This window comes from Protopterus annectens, chromosome 6.part0 (genome assembly GCF_019279795.1).
Source record: "Protopterus annectens isolate FY-2018-M chromosome 6.part0, PAN1.0, whole genome shotgun sequence".
Taxonomy (NCBI): Eukaryota; Metazoa; Chordata; order Ceratodontiformes; family Protopteridae; genus Protopterus; species Protopterus annectens.
The window spans coordinates 692,134,408-692,158,387 of NC_056737.1; the positions used below are offsets into that span (position 1 = coordinate 692,134,408).

Consider the following 23,980-nt stretch of genomic DNA (forward strand, 5'->3'; position numbering starts at 1 on the left):
GGCAAGAAACTATGGACATAAACTTTCCTGGTATTTCAGCCTTCAGTTTGGCAGAGATGAGCATCCTGAAGCAATGCAGCATTTGGCTTCAATTACTGACAGTCAGCTTATTCTCAAAACTGATAAGGTATGTGAGAGATGTATTTACACAATCTCAATGGAGTCAAAGCTCTCACATATAAGCACACATTATACCAACCAGCTTGTCAGGAATCCACACACTACCCCCACCCCACAAAGTATGGATCATACACAAAGACCCACATGTGCTGAGGCTCTTAAAAGTAATTTTCCAAACCCCAAAGACCTTCCTGACATTTGAGCTACAAGATCTCCTCTGCAGCCCCAAAAGCTCTCCATCAAAACAACACCCACTACAACACATACAGCCATACTACATGCAGCCAAAACTTCAACGTCTATAAGGTAAGCCATCACAACCCAATAATTTAGTAATAGGAGGAACTGTTTGTAAAAACATCCTACTCACCAGGCTGAATAAGGAGAAAGACACTGTCAGTTGATTATCAAGGGCAGGATCCACCAGATCACACATGCACTTAGGTCATTGGACCACAAGTACCAATATGACTCAGTTACAGTCCCTCCTCTGGGTGTAAATGACCTGAGACATACTAACCTGGACTATATGAAGAGAGACATTATGGTACTCGCTGACTTTATTACAATCACACATTCTATCTACCTTAGCTGTTTTTGTAGACCAGGTATTTTCAGCTCTACATAACTCACCTCTAATGGAAAACCAGAAAGAAAAAACCCAAGACAATGATATTTACAAGTAACTAGTGCCTATGCATAACTATCTTAACAGCTAATGTGCTTACACAGTTGTAACTACCACATAAATACACTGATGCAAAAAAAAAAAAAAAAGAAAAGAAAAAAGAACACCGGTGTAAGATACAGTCTTATCACAAAGAGCTGGCAGCTACTCAGTGCCAACAGTAGTTTATGCAGGACTGAATACTATTATTCTAGTTTTGACACTGCTTTGCAGTGCATGTATAGAGGGAAAAACACACAAAACAGTATGCTGTGAAGGATACAGGGTTCAAAGAAGACTAGGCAATATTGAGCAACAGAAAGTACAGTTTTGTACCTACCATAAATGTAGATGTTCGAGTGCTAATACAGCTGCAGTCATAACAGATGGGTTCTCCTGCCGTCAGGCGGGTCCTCGGTCGGCCGAATTCCAAAGTCTAGGTCCAGCGTCGGTTGTCGTCGCTTCTTCCCTGACGTCAGTGCGACAGGGGTATAAAAGAACCAGCCGACCCCATTTTCTTCAGTCTTTCTTGCCCCAGATGTCAGGTGCCCCCAGAAGGAAGGCAATACATAAAATAATGTAATAATGCAATGCAATATAATCAAAAAACAGTAGTTGCAAGCAAATACACCATAAAAGAATACCCCTAGAGGGGAAGGTGGGAGGGAAATCTGGACTGCAGCTGTATTAGCACTCGAACATCTACATTTATGGTAGGTACAAAACTGTACTATGTTCATCGTGCATACAGCTGCAGTCATAACAGATGGGTAGAATCCCAAAGCTAAGAAAGGGGTGGTAGGCACTAGGTGGAGCTAGGAGGAGCCAAAATGCCCTGCAAGACTGCAGTGGCAAAGCCTGCTCTAGACTTGGAGTATAAAGGTAAGTTGTAGTGCTTAGAGAAGGTATGCACAGAACTCCAAGTGGCTGCTTCTAAAATATCCTTGGTAGGAACTCCTCTGAGGAAGACTGCAGAGGTGGCTGTGGCCCTGGTGGAATGAGTTCTAATGCCTGTAGGTACAGTTTTGCCATGAAAGGAATAGCAAAAGCGTATGCAGTGGGCTATCCATTTTGAGATTGTCTGTTTGGATATTGACTTTCCTTGAGCTCCTACCACATAGGCCACAAAAAGTTGTTCTGATTTTCTGAAATTCTTTGTTCTGTCCAAATAATAACGCAGCTGTCTGTGGATGTCCAAAGAATGCAGTAATCTCTCCCCTTTGTTTTGAGGATTAGGATAAAAAGTAGGTAAATGTATGGCCTGATTTAAAGCTACCCTGGATACCACTTTAGGCATAAAGGACGGGTTGGTACGTAATGAAACTCTGTCCTGATGGAAGATGATGAAAGGCTGGACAGCCATAAGAGCCTGTAGTTCTGAAACTCTATGAGCTGAAGTGATAGCCAGAAGGAAAGCTGTTTTCCAGGACAAATATTGTAAATCTGATGAGGCAGCTGGTTCAAAAGGGGGCAAAGTCAGTTTTTCCAGAATTAAATTAAGATCCCAAGCAGGTATTGGTTGTTTTCTTGGAGGTCTTAAATTCTTAGCCCCTCTGAGGAACTGTCTTAATAGAGGATGAGAGAATAAAGGTGGATCAGTGTTGTATTCTGCAGAAATGGCTGAGGCATGGATTTTGATGGCGGAGAACGAAAGTCCACTGCTTAGCAGTTCGGCCAAATATTGTAGTATTTGAGGTAAATTCAGTTTTCCAGGGCACTGGCCCTTTTTCTCATTCCAAACACAAAAACGTTTCCAGTTTGCAGAGTAAGCTTTTCTAGGTGATGGCCTTCTGGCCTCCAAAATGACATCCTGCACCTCCTTGGAGAGCAGGGCCTGCTGTGATGCTAAGGAATCTTCCATGCAGCTAGATTGAGTGTCTTCAGCTGACTGTGAAGAGTTTTGAAGCTGTGCTGAGTCAGAAGAAGAGGCATTAGAGGCAGGGTCCATGGTGGGGAATGCGTCAGGCTCCTTAATAGTAGGTACCAGTGTTGCCTTGGCCAGTCCGGAGCAATGAGGATCATCTTTGGTCTGTCTGCTCTGGTCTTTAATAGGACTTTGGGCAGCAGAGGAAGAGGTGGGAAGGCATAAACTGTCATTGATGTCCAACTGAAAGAGAGAGCGTCCACTCTCCAGGCCTTTGGATGTAAGATCCTTGAGCAGAATTTTGTCAATTGATGATTTTTGTGGGAGGCAAAGAGATCTATGTCTGGCCTTCCCCATTCTTGGATTATTTCTGTAAAAACTTTTGGATGCAACTTCCATTCGTGTGGATCTGTCATATTCCTGCTTAGGTTGTCTGCCAGCGTGTTTTGCTTGCCTGGCAAGTACTGTGCTTGTAGCTCCATTTGTAAGTCCATGGCCATGTTCCAAAGTGACATGGCCAGTCTGCATAGGGGATAAGAATGTGTTCCTCCCTGCTTGTTTATGTACCACATAACTGTGGTGTTGTCTGTTCTTATCAATAGCTGACCTGGTTGTAGAAGGTACTTGAAGGTTGTAATAGCATTTATCACTGCTAGCATTTCTTTTTGATTGATGTGGAGGTGCTTTTCTTTTTGGGTCCATTTGCCCTGAATGTGCCGGTCTGTCATGTGCGCCCCCCAGGCGTAGTCCGAGGCATCTGTTGTGATGACTTGATTTGCTTGAGGCTTGCTGAATGTAAGACCTGTGTTTGTTTGGCATGCTTGAGCCCACCACAGAAATTCCTTTTGCAGACATGGAATTAGTGGTATCATTGTTTCCAAACTGTGGCTGTGTTGAGACCATATGTTTTTTAGGTACCATTGTAGTTTTCTAATATGCAGCTTTGCACATGGGATTAGTACGATGCAAGATGCCATGAATCCCAGAGCCTGCAGGATTTTCCTTGCAGTCAGCCTGGTGCAATTTGCCAGTGTTCTGAAATATTGAATTAGTTGCCCCTGCTTCTCTGGCGTGAGGTAGGCCATCTGGGTGTTTGTGTCCAAATTGGCACCCAGGAAAATTATCTTCCGAGAGGGTATTAGTCTTGATTTCTCTTTGTTGACTGTGTATCCTAGAGTGTTTAATAACATTATTACATAAGCCAGATGTTTTAGAAGAATGTGCTTGCTGTCCGCTTGGATCAGGCAGTCATCCAAATAAGGGTATATTTGTATCCTTTGAAGTCTGCAGTAGGCAATTACTGATGCCAGGCATTTTGTGAATACTCTGGGCGCAGTAGATAAACCAAAGAGCAATGCAGTGAATTGATAATGTATTGAACCTGCAAGAAATCTGAGGTATCTTCTGCAATTTTGTCTGATTGGGACATGCAGGTATGCCTCCTTGAGGTCCAATGTTACCAGTCAAGACTCCTTGTCCAGCATGGGAAGAAGTTGCTGTAGAGTGAGCATCTTGAATTTTGGTACGAGTAGGAATGTGTTTAGGATGGAAAGATCCAAAATAGGTCTCCAATCTTTGCCCTTCCTTGGCACCAGAAATAGCCTGGAATAAAAACCTTGGCCTTGTTCGTGTGTAGGTACCTCTTGAATAGCTTTCATGTTTATAAGATCTGAAATTTGCTTTTGTGCCTCTGCCCTTTGATTGTGCGGCAGGTTTGGCATGCCTTTCATTTTTGGAAGGGTATGAAAATGGAATTTGTAGCCTCTGTTTATAATGTTCAGGATCCCTTTATCCTTTGTGACAATATGCCAATTTTTTTTGAGAATAGTGCCAGCTTTCCTCCTAAGGGTGCTGCCATTTGAGACCTGGTTGGCATGCAAAGGGGAAAGTCATTGGTTTTGCTTTCTGAAAGATTGCGAGTTGTCCTCACCACCTCTTTGTGTAGGAGCTTGCCATTGTCTGCCTCTGTACGAGCCTTGTGTTTGTCCTCTGCCCTTCAGGCGCCTGTATCTGCCTCTTTGGGGTCTGTCTGTGGCAGGAAAGGACCAGTTTTTGGAAGGCCAATTTCTACTAAAACGTGGGGGTTGAACCTGTAGAAATTCTTTCACAGTTTGCATTGATTTAGCCTTTTCCTCCATTTTCCGTAATACTTCCTCAGCATTTGCCCCAAATAGTACATCCTTTTGAAGAGGGGCGTCTAGTAATTTAGCTTTGACATGATCAGGCAAGGCTTGTTCCTTGAGCTAAGCATGCCTACGTATGATTGAGCCTGTAACAGCAGCTCTACATGAGGCCTCTAGAGCATCAAAACCACATTGTAAGGTATGTTTACCCACTTGTTCTGCACTATGCATCAAATCCTGCAACTCCTTCATGTCTGGTTGTTCAGGTTGTGACATTTTACTTTTCAATTGAGATAACAGAAACTGTTGGTATTTTAGCATATGAAACTGACAGTTTAAGGCCCTCATGGATAAGGTAGCCGAGGTATATACCTTTTTTCCCCACCTTTCTAAGGATCTGGAATCTCTCTCGGAAGGCAATGGATTTTTGGCAATGGAGGCCTTAACTCCCTTGGGCCCCTGTGAGATGGTTTCTAGGTCAGCAGCATGGCTTTTGTATAGAAATTGTGTGAGTCAGGAACCCTGTAGTACCTGTCAGGCTTAAGTGGAGCTGGAGGGAGAGAGTCCGGGTTAAGGCAGGCCTCCAAGTAAACATCATCTAGGATGTCCAGGACAAAGGTATAGCCAGAGGCCTGTGCTGGGGTAACAAAAGAAATTCCCTGAGCCTTTTCTTGGAATGTGAATAATCCTGGCCTTCCCAGTGGAAGTGTTCCCTTAAGGTATGCAGACTTTCACCAAATGAGCAATCCTCAGGGGGGGATACAGAAGGAATAGATTCCTCTGCATCAGAGTCCTCAAAAGGAGAGTAAGACTGTTCCTGATAATCAGAGTGCTCTGAAATAATGGAGCCCTGATCAGAGGAGGGGGAATCTTCCTCCACTCTGGGTCTTTTGTCCGGAGGTGGCTGAGAACCTCTGATTAGAGTAATTAAATCCTCAGCCATTTTAAGCATCTGTTTCATAGGCATGGGGCCTGAAGATGGGCCCTGTATAGCTGGTCTCTTAGGGTGCATGGTAGCTTTAGACTTGGTGAAAGCCTTGATGGAGAAAGAAGAGGAAGGTCTGAAGACACCTTGAGTGGAGGTGGACCTGTCCACATTCTGTGTTTCAATGACAAGCGTGGCTTCGGTATCTGTAGTCAGGGTGTGGGCCGAGGAGCCAGTGACATCGGGTACAGGAGACACCGCCAAAGATGTGTCATCAGTAATCAGGGGCTGCGTAGGCGCCTCGCTGAGAACCGGACCATGTGTAGTAGGCTTTGGCGTGGTGTCTGTAGAGGCCGCAGACCTCGAGTATCAGTCCTTGTCTTTGCGTTTTTTAGACAAAACCGGAGTCGGAGTATCCGACGACATAGTATAGTTAAATGCTTTCCCAAAATAATGCTGGGCGAACTCCGCCCGACGCTTAATAGTGCGTTTGTTGAATGTAGTACAAAAGCGACAGACCGAGACGTCGTGGTCTGGGCCTAAACAAGGTATACAGAGAGAATGGAAATCCTTATGCGGTATTTGCTTCCCACAAGAAATACAATTATTAACTTTGTCTGACATCGGTCTGAGGCAAGAAAAAGTTTCCCAACGGGGTACTTAGCTTTTAAGAAGACTTCGGTTCCAAATTTTTTGTAATCTCAGGAGCTGGCCGACCGGCACTTGCGAACTGCTTCTGCTTCGGGCACCGTGCGGCAAAAAAGACTGAAGAAAATGGCGTCGGCTGGTTCTTTTATACCCCTGTCGCACTGACGTCAGGGAAGAAGCGACGACAACCGAAGCCGGACCTAGACTTTGGAATTCGGCCGACCGAGGACCCGCCTGACGGCAGGAGAGCCCATCTGTTATGACTGCAGCTGTATGCACGATGAACATCATCAGTGAGCAATGTGCTTATGAAGTATACTAGCCCAACAAAGTCATTCTTAGAGTAAATTGGGGCCAAGAAAATGGAGGACCACAAGAGTGCACAGGGTATAGGGGCAGTAAGCAAACAAATGTACTAAATGCAGTAATGGTAATGTGGACTAATTAGATCTTTATGGTCCTATGTTGACAGATACACAAAGAGATGCATAAAAACTACTACAACAGACTTTGTGGGGGGGGGGGGCACACAACATGATCAAATATCACACTACTGAACCATCTAATGTAATATGGCTCATTCAGTTACTCTGTTTGATGTACACATTTACCTGGTAGGCTTACTCTAATTTGGGAAACAGAAGATGGACAGACAGATTAAATTACAGGGAAGCAAGTTCAAGATGGGCGTTTTAAGTAATGCCAGTACAGCACCACTTACTTCTGTAAAGTTTATGTTCTTTTACATTTGTTTTAATCATTTGTTAAAACTCAATAGGTGTACCTGCTGCTTTGTCATGACTTTCACTTTTTTTTTAAGTGTTTCATAGCTTCATACCTTATGGTCAAGCAGTATGTAGTGATAGGTACAAGTAAGAGAGACAACACTCCATCTAAATCAAGAAAGATCAGCACAGTTTTGCAAATACACAGTTCAAATGAACCGATGATTACTGGGTGACTGTACATTGTACCATGCAAGTGCAACTCAAGCTCATTGTTAAATGTATGCAGACGAGTTACACCTGCATAGACAAAACTATAGCCTTGGGTGAAGTGGAAGAGCAAACTCCCACATCTCATTGCTTATAACATCATTCAAGATTGCATAACCTTGGAGAAAATTATTACAGTTGCATATTGTTTAACTATGTTTTTGACAACATATAGTACAACTCCTCCTTGATAAATCAGTCCTTTTGATGCAGAAAAGAGAGAGAGAGAGACAGAGACATACTTTTCTCTGGAGTCTGTAGCTTGAGAGGAGAGTGGGTGCATTTCAGCCCATTCAGAAGGTGAATGCTAATGCAAAGCCTGTTACTCTATCAATTTTCCAAGTTAAGAGCAATTTTTAAAACCTGCCCTGGTCAAAATTCCTGCACTGATAAATAGACAGTAAAAAGTTAAAAAAACTTGAGACATTGACAAATTAAGAGAATATGAATATACATTGTCTGAACTAAAAGACTACAAACTCTATTTACTATGAGATTAAGAGGGACAGACTTAAAATTGGAGTCAAAATGTGGGATGTCCCTGAAAATCGGAGGCAGTTCAGAGGTATGCCTGGTGGTAAGATGTTAAGTTGCATTTTTTTCCAACTACTATAGGTCCCCATACCTCTCAACATCTTAGCACAAAAAAAAAATCTGTACAAAGCCAAAAATAATTGCCCCTTCCAAAAAATAGGGACATTTTTTTTTACATTTTGCTCTTATAAACTTAAAAAGTTGATAGAACTGCTTTTGCATTAGCATGTATTTTCTGAAGGGTTTGAAGTCTGAAACTCAACTGCTGTGATTACTTAGTGACCTTAATCCTCAATGATTTGCCAGAAAACCTCAATTTTTGAGAGGAATGGACCAAAATTATGAGGCAAAATTTGGGCATTCTGCGAAAATCTGGACAGCTGAGAGGGATCCCGCTTTCCTGTTTGCACAGTAGATTCACTGCGAATTAGAAAGTACTCCTCAGACGGAATAGGCATATTTTAGGCTTTTGTCTTATAACTATCTGAAAATAACAATGAAGAAACATTACAAACTGCAGTGTATGCCTTAACAAAAAGAAAGACTGGGTAATAATGTTCAGAAATTTCTTTAATACAAGATTATTATTCAAATGTTTCCACGTGTTTGGTGTTTACAATTAGCATTCTTTGGAAACAAAACTCAACGGGCAGAGAAAATTGACAATGTCTATTAGTTTCAAACAACGACAGAAACTGTGTATAAACTTACAAAATGAATTAAGCAGTAGGGAGAGGAAATTCTGGATTTACACATTTACCAAAGGCATGGTAAATAAAACTCCCAACACATGGCTCTCAGAAAAAAAAATATTGGGGTGACTTGGGCGCCCTCTGCTGGAAAAATCCATTAATCTCTGCTAATCGTCTCTGAAGTATAGAACAGAAAATGGGCTGTAGACACCCGCCCCCATCCAGTCTCATTCCCATTTCCAGTAATCATGGCTTCTGGCAGCATTAACGACCTTCTAGAGCAAACTTTAACTACCATGGTTTCGAAAAAAGACGCACACTAAAGCTGTCAGGTATAGTACTGCTTCACGTTCATCGCAAATTGTGGGTAATGCCGTTTAAACTGTGGACTAAAACTCGCAGTTTGGATCTATGTATACCAATTCCCGGCCAAAAGTCAAATGAAAGAAGAGAAGGGTAACACGTAGTCCCTGGGCTGCACTTTGCTGCCACGGACAATGCTCGCGACTGTGATTTTTAGACACTAAAGGCTCTCAAATTTGTGGCGATTGCCATTAAAGTGTATATTTAAATGAAAAACAAATATCGGTAGTTGCAGTATCGCCAGGATGCCCAACTCCAACCCCCATCGTCTTGGATATTACTTCCGTAATTTCATCTTTTGATGCATTCTGCAATTGCGGGGCGGGGCGGGGCGGGGGGGGGGGCATACGGCAGCGGTAGACAATGCAAAAACAATAAATATGACAACACTAACATTTCCGGTTTTTTTATACTAAGGTATATGTGCCTCTGTTCACATCGTTGTTATACTACGCCTTCTTACACCGCGCTGAACAGTTTTGTCGAACACTTTTTAGGTTAACTGAAGGTCTCTGAATGTTCTACGTAATCATTTAATAGTTTCTCATGTTCATTTTTGCACAGTAGCCTTACAACCCCTCCCCCCCCCCCCCTTTTTTTTTTTTTTGCTTTTGTTTTGTTTGGGAAAGGGAGGAGGAGGGGCAGGGGTTGGACCATGAAAAGTGACATGACATATTGCTATGCAAATACAAACGTCCTCCCTCCTGACTTCACTGCTGCCATTGGAGTGCTTCGCGTGACGCATAGATAGGGGTGAAGTGCTAGAGGAAACGTACAAATAGCCTGTTGTTCCCTTCACTTGAATTAGTAGTAACACAAACTAAAAGAAAATGGAGCTCTGAGAAGTAGGACTAGATAAACTTCCTGATAATTCTTTGCTACCAACCTTGTAAAGAGCAGCTCCTATTGTGCTAAGAGTTCTATCAACCAGAGCAGAACGTGATGAACCACAAACATCGGAAATACTTTGGAGCGTAGGCAGCTAATTTCTAGCTCTTGTTAGCTTCTGATGGGATACAGGACATTTATTGGAAATGCATTGCTCTTTTTCATCACACTCGGCCTTGATCAAACAAAATGTGCAATATTGCCCTGTGGAGTACAATTGTTGACGTAAGCGGATTTGGAAAGTAAACGCTTGGTTTTGGAGTAAAACAGAAGACGTGTCAACTATTTATTTCCTGATATATTTTTCTGTACCCTTTTTATTGTGAGGTACTGCAGCAGCTATTGGGCATTTAATGACATGCGTATAGTTTCAGCGAACTAACTTAGGAGAGGAAATTATAACCATATTCCGTTTTATATATGCAGACATTATTTTCTGTATGTGGGAACAGTGCTAATTTTTTGGGATTCAGTTTAGTTTCCTTCTGATGTCACTACCCCCAGATTGCCTTCATGGCAGGATCATGAAGTGTCTGACTTTCTTTCTTCTACTTCCAGAAACATTCAAGAAATCCAAAAGGAACGTGAGAGCTAACGGCAAGATACCACTATGCTATGAAATTGTAACTTTGTCCTTAAAGAAGAAGATGGCTGCAGAACTCTACCCTGCAAGCAACAATACGCACATCACCAACACTAATACCACCACTACAACCACATTTGCTGCACCCACAAAGAAAAGCACTATCGCGCTCCAGCAAGCACCACCACCCCCACCTCCACAACAGCAAAACCTCAACAACAACAATATACAAAACACCAACTGGCAGTCCTTCCATCCTACTCTAAGGGAGAGGTAATAACTTTTATACTGATTCCCACAAACGACAAAAAATCCCAGTAAATTAGTCCTGCACTTTTAAGGCTGTGCATACAGGGTTGTATACATTTTTAAGTATCAGTGTTTACAATCTGCTGTGCATACCCAACAGTGACTAAAATGCATTCACCTTGCAAGCATCTTAAATGATTGGTCTGCTATGTACCTATTCCTATTAAACTGGCTAGTTTGCATTGTTTTACTGTGTAATTCAGTGTGAAGACATTTGCGTATATGGGGGGGGGGGGGTCTCGTACAGTTTTGCCAACAAGGTAAGAGAAACAAACTGCTGAAAAACTATACAAAAGCATTTTAGATAATCCCTCATGTTTTTAATGGATTCCATTTTTTCCCTAGGAATGCACTTATGTTTAACAACGAACTCATGGCTGATGTGCATTTTATCGTTGGTCCTCTAGGAGCATCTAAGAAAGTTCCAGCGCACAAGGTAGGCAAAGCCAAATCCACAGCACTCAGTTTAGGAAAGTTCCTTTATTTGTATGGGTGACGCACTGTTCTAATCTGATGTCAACATCCATGTAGTAACTGTATATGCCAGCTTAACAGTTAAGTTTTTACAGGTACATTTGTGCACAGTAATGTATGCATTTTATTTATATTGCAATGGGTTTGGTCTCTGAATGGGCAAGGCTCAGGGGGAAAAAGCTCTCAATTTTTCAAAAATGATGCAACAGAAAATAGTGCTGTATTTTCACACTGCAGCAAAGTAAAACAAAAAAAACATACACACACATACACGAGAATCAGAGAATACTGGTAACTAGGATAAAAGCCTCATTGCACACATGTGAACCTGAACATGTACGTTGCCTAGCCATAAAATTAGGCCAGAAAACTAATGCAAGTGTAGCAAGTCTCATGTACTGTGACTTCAGTCTGCATAACCTGCCTTTAACATTATTGTTATACTTTATCTTACAAGTTTGAAAACAGTACTGGAAGCTTACCTTTAGAAAGTGTACAGCTCAAGACATGGAAGTATAATCATAATTAGTTTACTACAAAGTGCAGAGAAGTAAGGGGATCAGAAACCTGTGTTAATCAGGTAAACTATAAAATCTTAAGGGTTAAACTACAATGCCTTCCTTGCTCTGTTACACAGGTAGTGTGTGTGTGTGTGTGTGTGTTTTGTTATTAGTGCAGTCCATTCTCTAGAACCATTAATGTATGGGATCAGATTGCTGAAGTCAAGAGAGAGGTGATTTTTACTGACTGTGGAACTTTTATATGAAAAACAATTCTTGCTTTGTGAGAGCTGCATTAGCAATTATGTTTTTGATAACATTATTTTTGTTTCCACAGTATGTTTTGGCAGTCAGCAGTTCTGTATTCTATGCTATGTTTTATGGTGACCTTGCAGAGGCGAGATCTGAAATCCATATACCAGATGTTGAGCCAGCAGCCTTTGAAATCCTTCTAAAGTAAGTAGTAATTTTTATGATTTACTGCATATAAAGAGAGCTGATACTGGGTACAGTTCAAGAAAGTTATTGTGAACTAAAGAGAGAGTATTTGCAAACACCTATAGTTAGACAAATTTAAGCCAATACAAACCGTAATTTTTACTCTATTTCTTGTAGAGCCAACTGCTTTAAATGTCTCCTTTTGATTACATATCTCATGTTAGCAGAGTAGGTACTTCATTTCAAGCATGTGCATCTTTGATTCAGGTTTCTTGTACTTGGTTTTTCTAAAACCATAGTGCTTGGGTTATTATTCACCATTGTAACATTTCTTGCTGGCATTTCTAAGTTCTTGAACACTACACATTACTTCATACCATATACTTTATTTTTGACCTCCATTTGATCTGTAGTTCTCCAGTCTTCCAGCTTCATAACAGCTCCCTTAAATGCATTTTACTCTGAAGAATTACTTACTTTAGGCCCTCTTCCTAAACCATTTTCATATTTTGCATTTACTGTCTTTCTGCTGTGAAGAATTAACTGGTATGTATTCATTTAAAAAGTTTTTAGATATTCCATTCACTGTTTTACTGTAAAGTTACTTTAATGTTAATTTCTTGTCATTATGTATTTTTCATTCGCTGTTTTATTTCTGTTACACAGCACTGAAAACCAACATTATTTTCAGTGCCAGAGTTCCTAAACAAAATGTCAGCAAGTCCATAACTTCTTGCATTCTGGTCATTTCATTCTATGGGGGATGCACTTGTCCTTCAGCATAAGCAAAATGTAACCCCGCTCTTTTTTATATACAAGTCTCGTACAGCAGTAAGCACACTTTTTTATGAAAGATTACTGTTACTTCAGATGGCTGCCCATTACCTAAAGAATCCTGTGGTTTATATTTATGGGGTTTCTCAAGACCCAGAACTGAGGGTATTGTTTACCCTAACTGATGTAGAATCATTTTACAACTGCATTTCTGTAGTTAGCAAGGCTTTCCCAATCATGTTCTGGAACATTAGGTCTCCAGTTTTGTATGCCCCTTTGCACAGGATCTCTCCTTAAAGGTGATAAGCCAAAAGTGCTTGAAGTCGCTTTAAAAAAATTCTATTTCACCCTATGTATTACGTTTTTTAAATGCTGAATTTGCTTAGTTGTAGTCATGTAGCTAAAAAGTAAAGAGTATTTATATACTGCCATTCTGTGAAACCTAAAGTTTTTTTTTTTTTTTTTAATATACAGGTATATGTACAGCGATGAAATTGATCTTGAAGCTGATACTGTACTTGCCACTTTATATGCTGCCAAGAAATACATAGTTCCTGCTCTGGCAAAAGCTTGCGTAAATTTTTTGGAGACAAGTTTGGAAGCTAAGAATGCTTGTGTTCTACTTTCACAAAGCAGACTCTTTGAAGAGCCAGAACTTACTCAACGCTGCTGGGAGGTAATTGATGCTCAGGCAGAATTGGCACTGAAATCGGAAGGATTTTGTGAAATAGACCAGCAAACTCTTGAGATAATTCTTACTCGAGAAACCCTCAATATTAAAGAAGTTGTTGTCTTTGAGGCTCTCTTGAACTGGGCAGATGCAGAATGCAGGAGACAGGGTCTACAAGTGACATCAAGAAACAAACGGAATGTACTTGGCAAATCTCTGTACTTAGTGCGAATACCCACAATGACACTGGAGGAGTTTGCTAATGGTGCTGCTCAGTCAGACATCTTAACCCTTGAAGAAACACATAACATCTTCCTGTGGTATACAGCTGCCAAAAAGCCCAAATTAGAATTTCCTTTGTTGCAAAGGAAAGGACTGGCACCTCAAAAGTGTCACAGATTTCAGTCCTCTGCTTACCGGAGTAATCAGTGGAGATATAGAGGGCGATGTGACAGTATCCAGTTTGCTGTAGATAAAAGAATATTTATTGCAGGACTGGGTTTGTATGGCTCCAGTAGCGGCAAAGCTGAATATAGTGTCAAAATTGAACTAAAACGACAAGGAGTAGTACTTGCACAAAACTTGACCAAATTTGTTTCTGATGGTTCCAGTTGTACTTTCCCAGTATGGTTTGAGCATCCTGTGCAAGTTGAGCAGGACAGTTTTTATACTGTTAGTGCAATTTTGGATGGTAATGAACTTAGTTATTTTGGACAGGAAGGAATGACAGAAGTACAGTGTGGAAAAGTAACATTCCAATTCCAGTGCTCTTCGGACAGTACAAACGGGACGGGTGTGCAAGGAGGCCAGATACCTGAACTTATTTTCTATGCATGATGCATTTAACACTGTGTATTTCTGGACTGCTAATATAACATAAGAACTGTGTGTAGCAGTGCAGGGTACAACAGATTTAAGTTATTGACTGCTTGAATCAGACTGTCAAGTCTTAAGTGAAGGAATGCTCTTGTATGTAATCTTATTTATTTAAAAGGTATATTGAGTTAATTATTACAGCTGCATAATGCAGTAACAGTGTTGCACTTCTTATGGGTATTTCCCCCCCGTAGTGCATTTTGTACATTACCAGTGGACTAGTAAACAATGTTTATATGCAGTGCAGCTGAAGAAGTCTGTGAAACCTTAAAACCACCCATCCTAGAATTACTTGTATTTATGGTGTTTACCTGTTTAGGACAAGCTGTATGAAAACAAAAAAAAAAAACACTTGAAACGTACATCATTTCCTGCTGTGTTGTAAACTTGCTGCTTAATCGGGGAGGTGGGATCTTAAATATTATTTACTATTGGTTATAAATGGAGGCCTTTGTATACAGACAGTAGGTTATTTATCATTATTAGGTTACTGCCACCTTCATGAAAATAAATTACTTTTTTTATAAGCACAGGTTGTTGTCTACATTACAGCACAAAGGGGCAAGTTTTTTTTTTTTTTTTTTTTTAAGCTAAAACAATATGGCATTTATAATTAAATGACTGAGTTGGTCCTTGTAAGCCATAACTACAACACATACAAAGGGTGAGATCATTCTGAATCGAAAATTTTTTTTAGGGATGGAGTTGCAAAGCAGTTTGATTTTCTTTCAAGTTTTAATGGTTACATAATGTAAAATCACAGTTTTCCAATTAATAGCCAAGATGAACCCAGTATACTATACAATTTACATACCTTGTTTATTATTGGTAACATATTCTTGGTATTCAGTTCTGCAGCTGTCTTGCTGCATACCCTACTATTTTATAGGTGTCTTCTTAATGTAGTTCTAGCAATTTGTTTTATGTTTCTACTTTATAAACCTTCCACGGTCTGAATTTTAATATGTAATGCAGGATAAAATGTTTAAACCCATTTGTACATGCCTGTAGATAGCTATCCCCTTAACTGTCTACACTAGTGACATAGAGGGATAAAGTCCTGACTACAGCCCAGGTGACCTGAGTTTGGATTAGCAGCTTGGGTGCTCAACGGTAGAGAGAGAGACAGGGTGGGGCGGGGGACTCTGAGACATGAATTCAGATGGATTTTCCCTGTGGAAAATAGGGAAACAAAGAAACAACAAGGTGGAGCCAGTGGACAGGACCATTCTGCTGATGTCAACCCCTAGCAGAGGTGAGGGTTGGTGCAGCACTGGTGCTCATTAAATTCTCCACCCATAGGTTGTAACTGGGAAAGTGCACTGTGGGTAGGGCTTAAAGAAAAATTACAAGTCACCCTGATGGCTTCTAAAATGATGATTAGGAGGTGCAGTATGGAAAGGGGTAAATGCACATATCTGACAGGTGTTAATTATAAAAAAAAATACAGAAACTAAAGTTATTAAACTGTAGTTATGCCTTAAGTACAAATCATACAGATTAACTTCTGTACTGTAAATGTTCTAGAATTTTGGGATAAACTCCTAAATGAAGAGGTACACCATTCCTGACATGACATTTCTGTCTGCAGGTCCACTGGTAAGTAGTGCTAACCACAAAATCTAGTTTTAAATCACACCTACTCTTTGAGGCCGGATACAGTGCTTGGATAGAAACCAGTGTGTGATCTGGGTAACTCAACCACATCTCACATAGATTGATATCTTGTTCCATCACATAGATTGATATCTTGTTCCAAAGGCAGGAAAACCAATGGAGCTCAAAATATTTTGAGAGAAATTTTTTCTCGACTACAGAAATGACAAAACTGAATAACCAGTATACTGAACAAGGCCAATCAGTGTTCATATAAATAAACTGCTTACAATAAAGTTTAACAGCTTTGGCAGTGAAATAGAGTAAACCAAATAGTTCCACAGCTTTCTCTGAAATGTGCAGTGTAGTACTGAAGGTCTGCTGTGAAATGGGCCATTTACACATGGTTTTAAGAACATTTGCCAAACTGGCAGCAAGAATCAAACTTAAGGTAGTTAACTACGGTGAAGAATTACAGGTATTGCAAAACTAAGTATAGTCTCATCTTTTAAAATTTCCTAGGTTGATTTATGTTCAGTTGATTCACTCTAGGATTAATCTGACCAGATTAAAAAAATCTCTCGGTGAATTTATTTTTTTTTCAGAAAACATCTAGCTAAAGTATTAAAATAAACTGATCCAGTGTTTCTATTTGCATATTTGGTTTAAAGTGTATTGTTACACTTCACAGGTTCAGAGAGGCATCTGGTGATTTAAGGGCCTTAACGAATGACCAGGGCAAACATGCATTAGGTTCATAGGTTAGTACAAGGCTAACAAGTCTAGCCAAACAATTCCCCGGATATTTCTTCCCACAATATTTACTTCCCTGGACCCCTGTTGTGGCGACTGCTGTGATCCCCGGGGTGAATTTCCTATCTCCCATCCAATCATCAAGGTTCCTTTTGAAGAGGGCCACGGAGGCGCTCTGCTTGACATGTATGGGCAGTCTATTCCAGAGTATGGGGAGTCTCTGAGTCAGGAACCTATCCCTCCAGCATGTTTTGTTCATTGTGATGACAATGTTTAGATCTCTGGAGCGTGTGGCTTTGAGGGATTGGGATTTCTTTAAGTGGAGTATGTCCAACAGCTCAGGGTTTGACATGGCCTTGTATGTTAAGCAGAGATTGCCTCAGAGTAGACGATATGCCACAGAGTATAGCTGGAGTTTTTTTTTTTTTTTTTTAGACGGTCAACATAGGGCATCTGCTTTAGGCCTGTGATTATTTATTTGGGCTGGATTTTTCATATACAGCTTTGCAGACTTCACTGAAACCTTGGGTGTATCACTCTGTAAGGAATAGGTCTAAAGATTTTAATGGATGTTTCTCTGCACATGCACAGTACATGTCCATTAAAAATCTATGGCTGCACCTTATGTTTTCCCTGTGTTGATATCGCTGAAGTTAAAGCTTACAGTTAATCCTCAGTAGCATGAGAGTAGGGAGAAAAGAGTTCTACAGTTTTTTTTTTTTTACTCCAGTGGATACAGGAAACATTTGCAGAATGGGTTCTTAATCCGGTATAGTGCTTTACACACCACATATGGTGGTGCAAAAGGTAATAACGTAATGACAATACATTGTTTTGCTCTTTAAGACAAGCAGAAAGAAAGGCACCAGTATATTCTTTGCATCCCTAGAGATTCACTTGTAAAGTTGGACCTATAGCTGTTAATGTCAGTATAATGGATTTGTTGATGCTAAGCTTGTAATTATATACTGTAATGAATTCTAAAATGACTTTCACAGTAGGCAAAAAGAGGTATATTAAGTAAGCCAAAATGCTTGCAGAACCACAAATGCAAGGCCCCTGAAATGCTATGTGTAAAGACTTTGTTCCATTGTGTCCACTGCACTCTACATAGAGTCTTAAAATTGGTAAACAATTTGCTTCCCTTTACTGCATGATTCAGTGTTTCTAACTGACTTAAGATGTTCTGGGTCATACAAAGAGTTCACCTCCTAAAAATCCAAGTCCCGTACATTATCGGTTATCGAATGTGGTTTTAAGTGGTATGTCATTGTAACCGCTAATTTATTCCAAAGTTTATTCACTCCTGCCTGAAAACAATGTTTGCTGAACATTGAAATATATAGTACAGTAAGTTATTTCTTTTAACCTTCTGGTGTTCCACAAATTCCATACCTAACACTGTTTGTAGTATTATGTTCTTAGTTATTTTGTAACTTACCTAAAAGCTTCAATTAGAAAACAGTAGTTGTCTATAGCCCTTTTAAAATTATGGAGCATTTTGTAACAGAAGGACTGTATTGGGGGAAGGTGGCTGGTGTGGGCCTGTCTCTGTGTACAGAAGTGTCGCCTGGCAAACGCTTTTAAAGTATACAGAGCCACCATTAAAATGGATTCACTCAAGTTGACAAAATGTCATGTTTATAAGGGAATGCTGGAGCAGTAACTGTCAATTATAACGTGGCCATAATTAGGCTTGTATATAAAAAAATATTTTGGATGGATTTCTGTAAATGTCTTGAAATATATTATCAACAGCAAGGTTACACAACGCTGTGAGGAAAGGGGGCCAGTTCTTATCAGATCATAGAGCTTTATTAAATTTCCATCTTAAAATGGCATTTTAACTTTGAAATGAAAGTGGAATCCGCGGAGTCTTCTGGGTTTGTTGTTTATGAATTATAATTTTTTTTTAAGTTACTTAAAAGGGTTGCAGAATGGCAGCAAAGTTAGAAGTGATGGTACTGCGTACAAGATCTAAACATTTTTAAAACATTAACTAGGATGTTAGAATGTAGAGACATCTTTGGCATAGGAAGTAATCATCCTTACATTAGGGATATCTAAACTTTCAAAATTTAGTAAAGGGGCTGACTCTGACCTCTTTATATTTTTGTTCCACAACTTTGGTCCCATTTTGTTCACTGCAGTAGTAAACTTATACGGTCATCCACGTTCACTGTACTAATCCCAAGCAATTCATATATTTTGATTAATGAACTTTTGAAGGTGGCATTGAAGACTTCCCATGTTACAGTTAAGGATATGTTGATACTTGATGCAATTGCCAAAAAGTCTGGCTATATATTGCAAACCTAAAGCCATGTTGTCTTAATACTACAACCTTCTGATTTTATTGAAACACCAATCTTTGAAAATGAGGGAAGCATGAATGTTCTCAGAGATGCTTCGGTTCAGTGGTATTTTTGTTTTAATCAAATCCAGAAATTTCAGGACTTGTCAAGAAAATGTAATTATGTCTGCAGTTTTACCCTGGAATACTCCATGTAGTTATGAGTAGGGAATCTTTTGTAGACTTACTTTGGTTGCTTAGTAATGGTTACACCCTTGAACAGGTCTATGTTCATGAGGAAATAAAGTAAATGGAGGAGGAGCAAGGCAAAATCTGAGGTCAAAAATCATAGCACTTTGCCTAAATCACAAAGAGGTATGCATTCAAAGATGGGGAATATTCAGAATATTTCTAGCATTTAAAACTGGCCCTGTGTGTCTGACTTGGAGACATCAGAAGTGACATTAATAAAGATTTCATTATAATTGCCCAGATCTCCACACACAATTTGGCTTTTTACTTCAGGGGAATAACAAATTTGTTTAGTAATCATCTGTATGGGGTGTTTTTCTTGAATATGTACTATTTATCTTCAACATTTTTATATGTGTACCAGGGTGCCATGCTGGTGAAGTCAAGATATGACCCTGAAGTACAAAAAGTAACATGCTGTAAAGAGGGAGACAAAAAGAAACAAGCAGTGTGCCAGTAACAGTTTGTGAAAAACTAAGAATGCTGACACTTCCCACAAGACTAAACAAAGAAGAAGAAAAATTGCTCCAGTACCCTACACAACATTGTGCATACAGTTTCCTAAAAACACTCTTACTCAAGTATATTCAGGAAGTACAGTCAGTAGAAGTAACCATTTGTAAAAGGCCAGATGAATTATAAATACAGCTGTATTACCCTGATTCTAAAATACACAGTGGCTCCCCTAGTAATTTTAACTAATTATAACTTTTGTTCCCAATATCTGGTACCCGAAAGAATAATCTGTACAAGGCCAAAAGTGGAAAGGTTCTATTAGTTTCATATAAACTGTCGAGTATAGCTGCTTATACTGAATCTGGAACAGAAACTGGATTTTACTGACTACTTAAGTTTGGACTCAGGTATATCACACCCAAATGGGTGAAGTAAATCTAGCTCCTAAAAAAAGATCTTTTACATGACCAAAAGGGGAAAGATCCTCGGATATTATTTTCATATAAATTATCACTCAGATCTCCCTATACTGAATCTGGTATAGACTGAATTTAACTGACTGTACTTCTGAAGCTTGGACTGAGATCTATCGCCCAATGACCGTTTGGATTTCTTATAATATTAAAATTTTGTGTGTAAGCATCAAACAATCATGACCCATTTACAGGACTGATTAATCAGTAACTCTCTTAACAGGAGACATCCTCAATGCCCTTACTGCAAAACTAATGATGGTTAATTGAGGCTCAGTATCATGTTGTGCAATACATCACTATCAGTCCATCCCACTGATTATTAAAAACACCAGAGCAGCATGAACATAAAGGGGAGTTGCTCAAATGCAGATGTTTGCAGTACTGGCATTTTAAGTAAGACTGAGTTTGAGTCCTTTTAAGTGGGTAGTGTGAACTGTATACAATGAATTGATGAGTTGTTGGTACACGACTGAATTTTGAAATTTATAGTTGCTTCATTTGCCCAAGTGTATGTTGATACATAGGTGTTTGACAGCTCAAGTGGGTTATGACATTAGCCATGCATTGGAGGTGCACTGAAAAGCACATCATGAAATGGTTAGTGATTACAGCATTCTGGAGTTCTGACTCCTTAATATGGAGGAGTTCTTAACACTGTACTGAATGTAGAGTAGTGTGATGCATTTTTCACTGTTTAATGTCATAGTTCACACACATTTAATCTTATTTATACAGATATAATTTGTTACTCAAGTAAAACTATTAATTTTGTTAGCAGTACTTCTCTCTTTCTATTTCACAGGGTGTGCTTATGAAGCTCCATTCATCAAGGTAAGGGCTAGTATTGGAAAAACTGAACTTGTACATTACAGGTATTTCACATGTGCTGTCTGCAGCTTAGATTCTCAGAAGAGGTTAGGATGATTAGCATGAGGGGGATATTTCCATCTCTTCAGAGACACAGTAAAAATATGTATGGATGGCAAAAACCATGGATGAGTGCATCAAGAGTTAGTAAGGAAGGGAATAACACTATCACAAAAACAGTGCGAGTTAAGAAGACAAGTGTCCTGGCTACATATGGAGAGTTTGAGTTATCAAGTTAAAAGCGAGGCATAAGGGAAGAAGTTAAAGAAACAATGGCTTACATGAGGTCAAAGCAGGGACATGAGAAGTGATCGGGGGGCAGGGGGAACATAAGGAGATGGCCAGCATAGTAGAAAAGTTTTGACATACAGGACAACAAAAGAGACTGAATTAATGAAGAAGGATGCATAAGAATGTTTAAAATCAGGCTTTTAAATAAATTCTTCACTTTAGTACTTAAATTCTGCCATGGGAAATTACAGCAGATATACTAGGGCACAGACACAGGCTGGTTACCAATAAAAAGGGGATCGGTAAAACCTGTGGTTGTGCTGCATCAGCTTAACAAAATAATTTGACACTTCTTCACAAGAATTTAATAGGCAGCCAACTCCAGTGGTGGCATAACGGATAAAGCCCTGACACGACTCAGGTGACCTGAATTTGATTAGCATTTCCTAATGGAACTGATCAGGGAGAATGGGAGTGAGCACTGGCTGCCAGCTTGCATGTCCTGTGGATGAGAGAGGTAGGTACTGCTTTCCACTGTGGTGACACCTTGTGGGGCCACTAAGTGTTATGCCTGTGCAGCATATACCTATGAGCAAATGCCACATATCCATGTGAACATGGAGTGGCACAAGCTCTCTGGCATGCAGCACACAGCAGAGCTTGTACAGCTACTTTGGGGAAGGGGTAGAAGACCACTTCCCCAGGAACAGCAAGCTGATCCACTTTCTATCACCTGATGCGAGTCACTGATGAACAAATGGGCTGACAGGGTTACCAGGGCAGGAAAGAAAGGGCTGTACAGTTCCTGCCCTACAAAATGAATGGGCTGACTTGGTGCAGAAACAAGAGCCACTGGGCTAAGTCCTAGAGAGAAAAAAAATGGTAAGAAGTTAGGGATATGAAGTGGGGTCAAAATTGCTGAGGTAGACGTGAAGATGATGATGCGACTGAAAGATAGCAAAAGTTTGGAGGGGAGTCTGAACAACAGTTTGTAACCAATTGTATGCTACAGGGTTCTAGTTTGGCTTAACATATTTGTGCAAGATTCAACATGTGGAGCACAATATCAGCCTGTTTTCAGAACCAAGGTTACTACAGTGGTCAGGAATGGAGGGAGCCTTTTTCTGGTGACATCTTCTGAGGCCTGCAGCACAGATGAGTAATTTGCAGCTGGGAGTTAATGTGGAAAAAAAATCACAGGATATGACCGATGGTGGAGAAAATCTTAGAAATATATTTATTTATTGTTACTACATTAGTTTTCCACAGTGTTCTATTTTGAAATCTTGAATTTGTTCCCTACATTTTAATATATGTCTGATTTTATTTTCTTAAAAAAAGTCTATTAAATCATGTATGACATATGCAATCTTACATACATACACACACACATATATATATATATATATATATATATATATATATATATATATATATATATATATATATATATATATATATATATATACGGTCTATATTATATCCTTGAACGCTTAAAAAAGTGAACGTTGATTGATCAAACTTATTTTCGCGAAACTGCAAAATATCGAAGCAGCAGAAACTCAATTTTTTTCCTAGGGAAAGAATTTGGTTGTCCGTTTCTGTTTTCGGTATTTTCAGTGTTATGGTGGAAAGTTACCAGTTGGATTCGGGTAAGTGTGCAATTGTATGGATGTGAGTGTTAGGGTGAATTAGGGTTAGGGCTCGAGTTAGGTGTGTGCGATTGAGTGGACATGAGGGTTAGGGTGGATTTAAGTGAGTTAGGGGGCGGGTGAGTGTGCGATAGTGACTGACCTTAGGGTTAGGGTTAAGGTAAGTGGGTAGTTAGTGGTGTGTGCATAGTTTAGTGTAGGGTTAGGTATCAGATTTTAGGTGTATCTATGTGGATTTCTGTTTGTTTGGTGTGCTTGTGTTGTGTGTATGTGTTTTGGATCAACAATTTTTTCCCCTGGGAAAAAAAATCGCTGATCTGACAGTTCGAGATTGTAAGCTTTCGATTAAATTAGGTCGATCAATCAGCGTTCGCTTTTTTAAGCATTCAATGATATAATATAGACCCTATATATAACATTATACATCACTTATATATTCAGGCCTGCTGAATTTAGCTTTGTTTGTATAACTTGAGCACTAATCCAGGCCATCTTTTTTGGAGAAGGTTCCCCTGCAGCCTAGTGGCAGGAGTGTGCAGTTAGAACTTGCCTGATTGAAGAATGCTGGAACAGGGCTCAGTTTTGAGCTTTTTTACTGGTTAATTGGGTAATGTGTTTAAATCAGTTTGCTTGTTTTCAATCGTTATAAAAAAATGCACGTTATCTGTTTTTACTGTATTTGTGTTTCTTCCTACTTTATTTTGCTTTTGTTGCCTGTTCTTAAAAGTATTTAATTGCATTTATGCTGCTGCATTTATTACTGCTTGTTAGTAGGCTGATTAAATTGTAACTGTTATTCTAAGCCTTTGGTTTAAACACTTGGGCTTCAAACCAGTTGATTTACTTTAAGAAGGTTTGTGATCTTCACTGTTGTGGCAGAACAGGTAGCTTACATCCTTCTAAGTTGGGAGTTGTTGATTGAATGCTTAGTGTCTGTTATTCTAAAAGTGTATTAGTTCTG

General features: G+C 39.7%; 2 protein-coding genes across 6 annotated transcripts in view; one reads left to right on the plus strand and one right to left on the minus strand.

The window, feature by feature from the left end:
• BRF1 (BRF1 RNA polymerase III transcription initiation factor subunit) overlaps nucleotides 1-23,980 on the minus strand; it is a 2,040,227-nt gene that overhangs the window by 1,110,812 nt on the left and 905,435 nt on the right. The window lies entirely within an intron of this gene.
• Nucleotides 8,759-14,973, plus strand: BTBD6 (BTB domain containing 6). Of its 5 annotated transcripts, none has more exons than XM_044074373.1 (5): nucleotides 8,759-8,900; nucleotides 10,378-10,675; nucleotides 11,057-11,147; nucleotides 12,023-12,141; nucleotides 13,372-14,973. In XM_044074373.1, exons 2-5 carry the CDS (start codon nucleotides 10,467-10,469, stop codon nucleotides 14,402-14,404), a joined length of 1,452 nt encoding a protein of 483 aa, XP_043930308.1. In that variant the 5' UTR covers nucleotides 8,759-8,900; nucleotides 10,378-10,466; the 3' UTR covers nucleotides 14,405-14,973. The 5 variants fall into 5 exon arrangements, with proteins under 5 accessions (XP_043930308.1, XP_043930310.1, XP_043930307.1 ...); XM_044074372.1 differs by lacking the exon at nucleotides 8,759-8,900 and adding an exon at nucleotides 9,660-10,146; XM_044074374.1 differs by lacking the exon at nucleotides 8,759-8,900 and adding an exon at nucleotides 9,660-10,044.

Excerpts from the sequence above, each read along its gene's own strand:
- BTBD6 (XM_044074371.1), top strand. The coding sequence starts at position 10,308 with ATGTCACTACCCCCAGATTGCCTTCATGGCAGGATCATGAAGTGTCTG. Across the intron at positions 10,676-11,056 it reads CATCCTACTCTAAGGGAGAG|GAATGCACTTATGTTTAACA; the intron begins GTAATAACTTTT and ends TTTTTTCCCTAG. Across the intron at positions 12,142-13,371 it reads GCCTTTGAAATCCTTCTAAA|GTATATGTACAGCGATGAAA; the intron begins GTAAGTAGTAAT and ends TTTAATATACAG.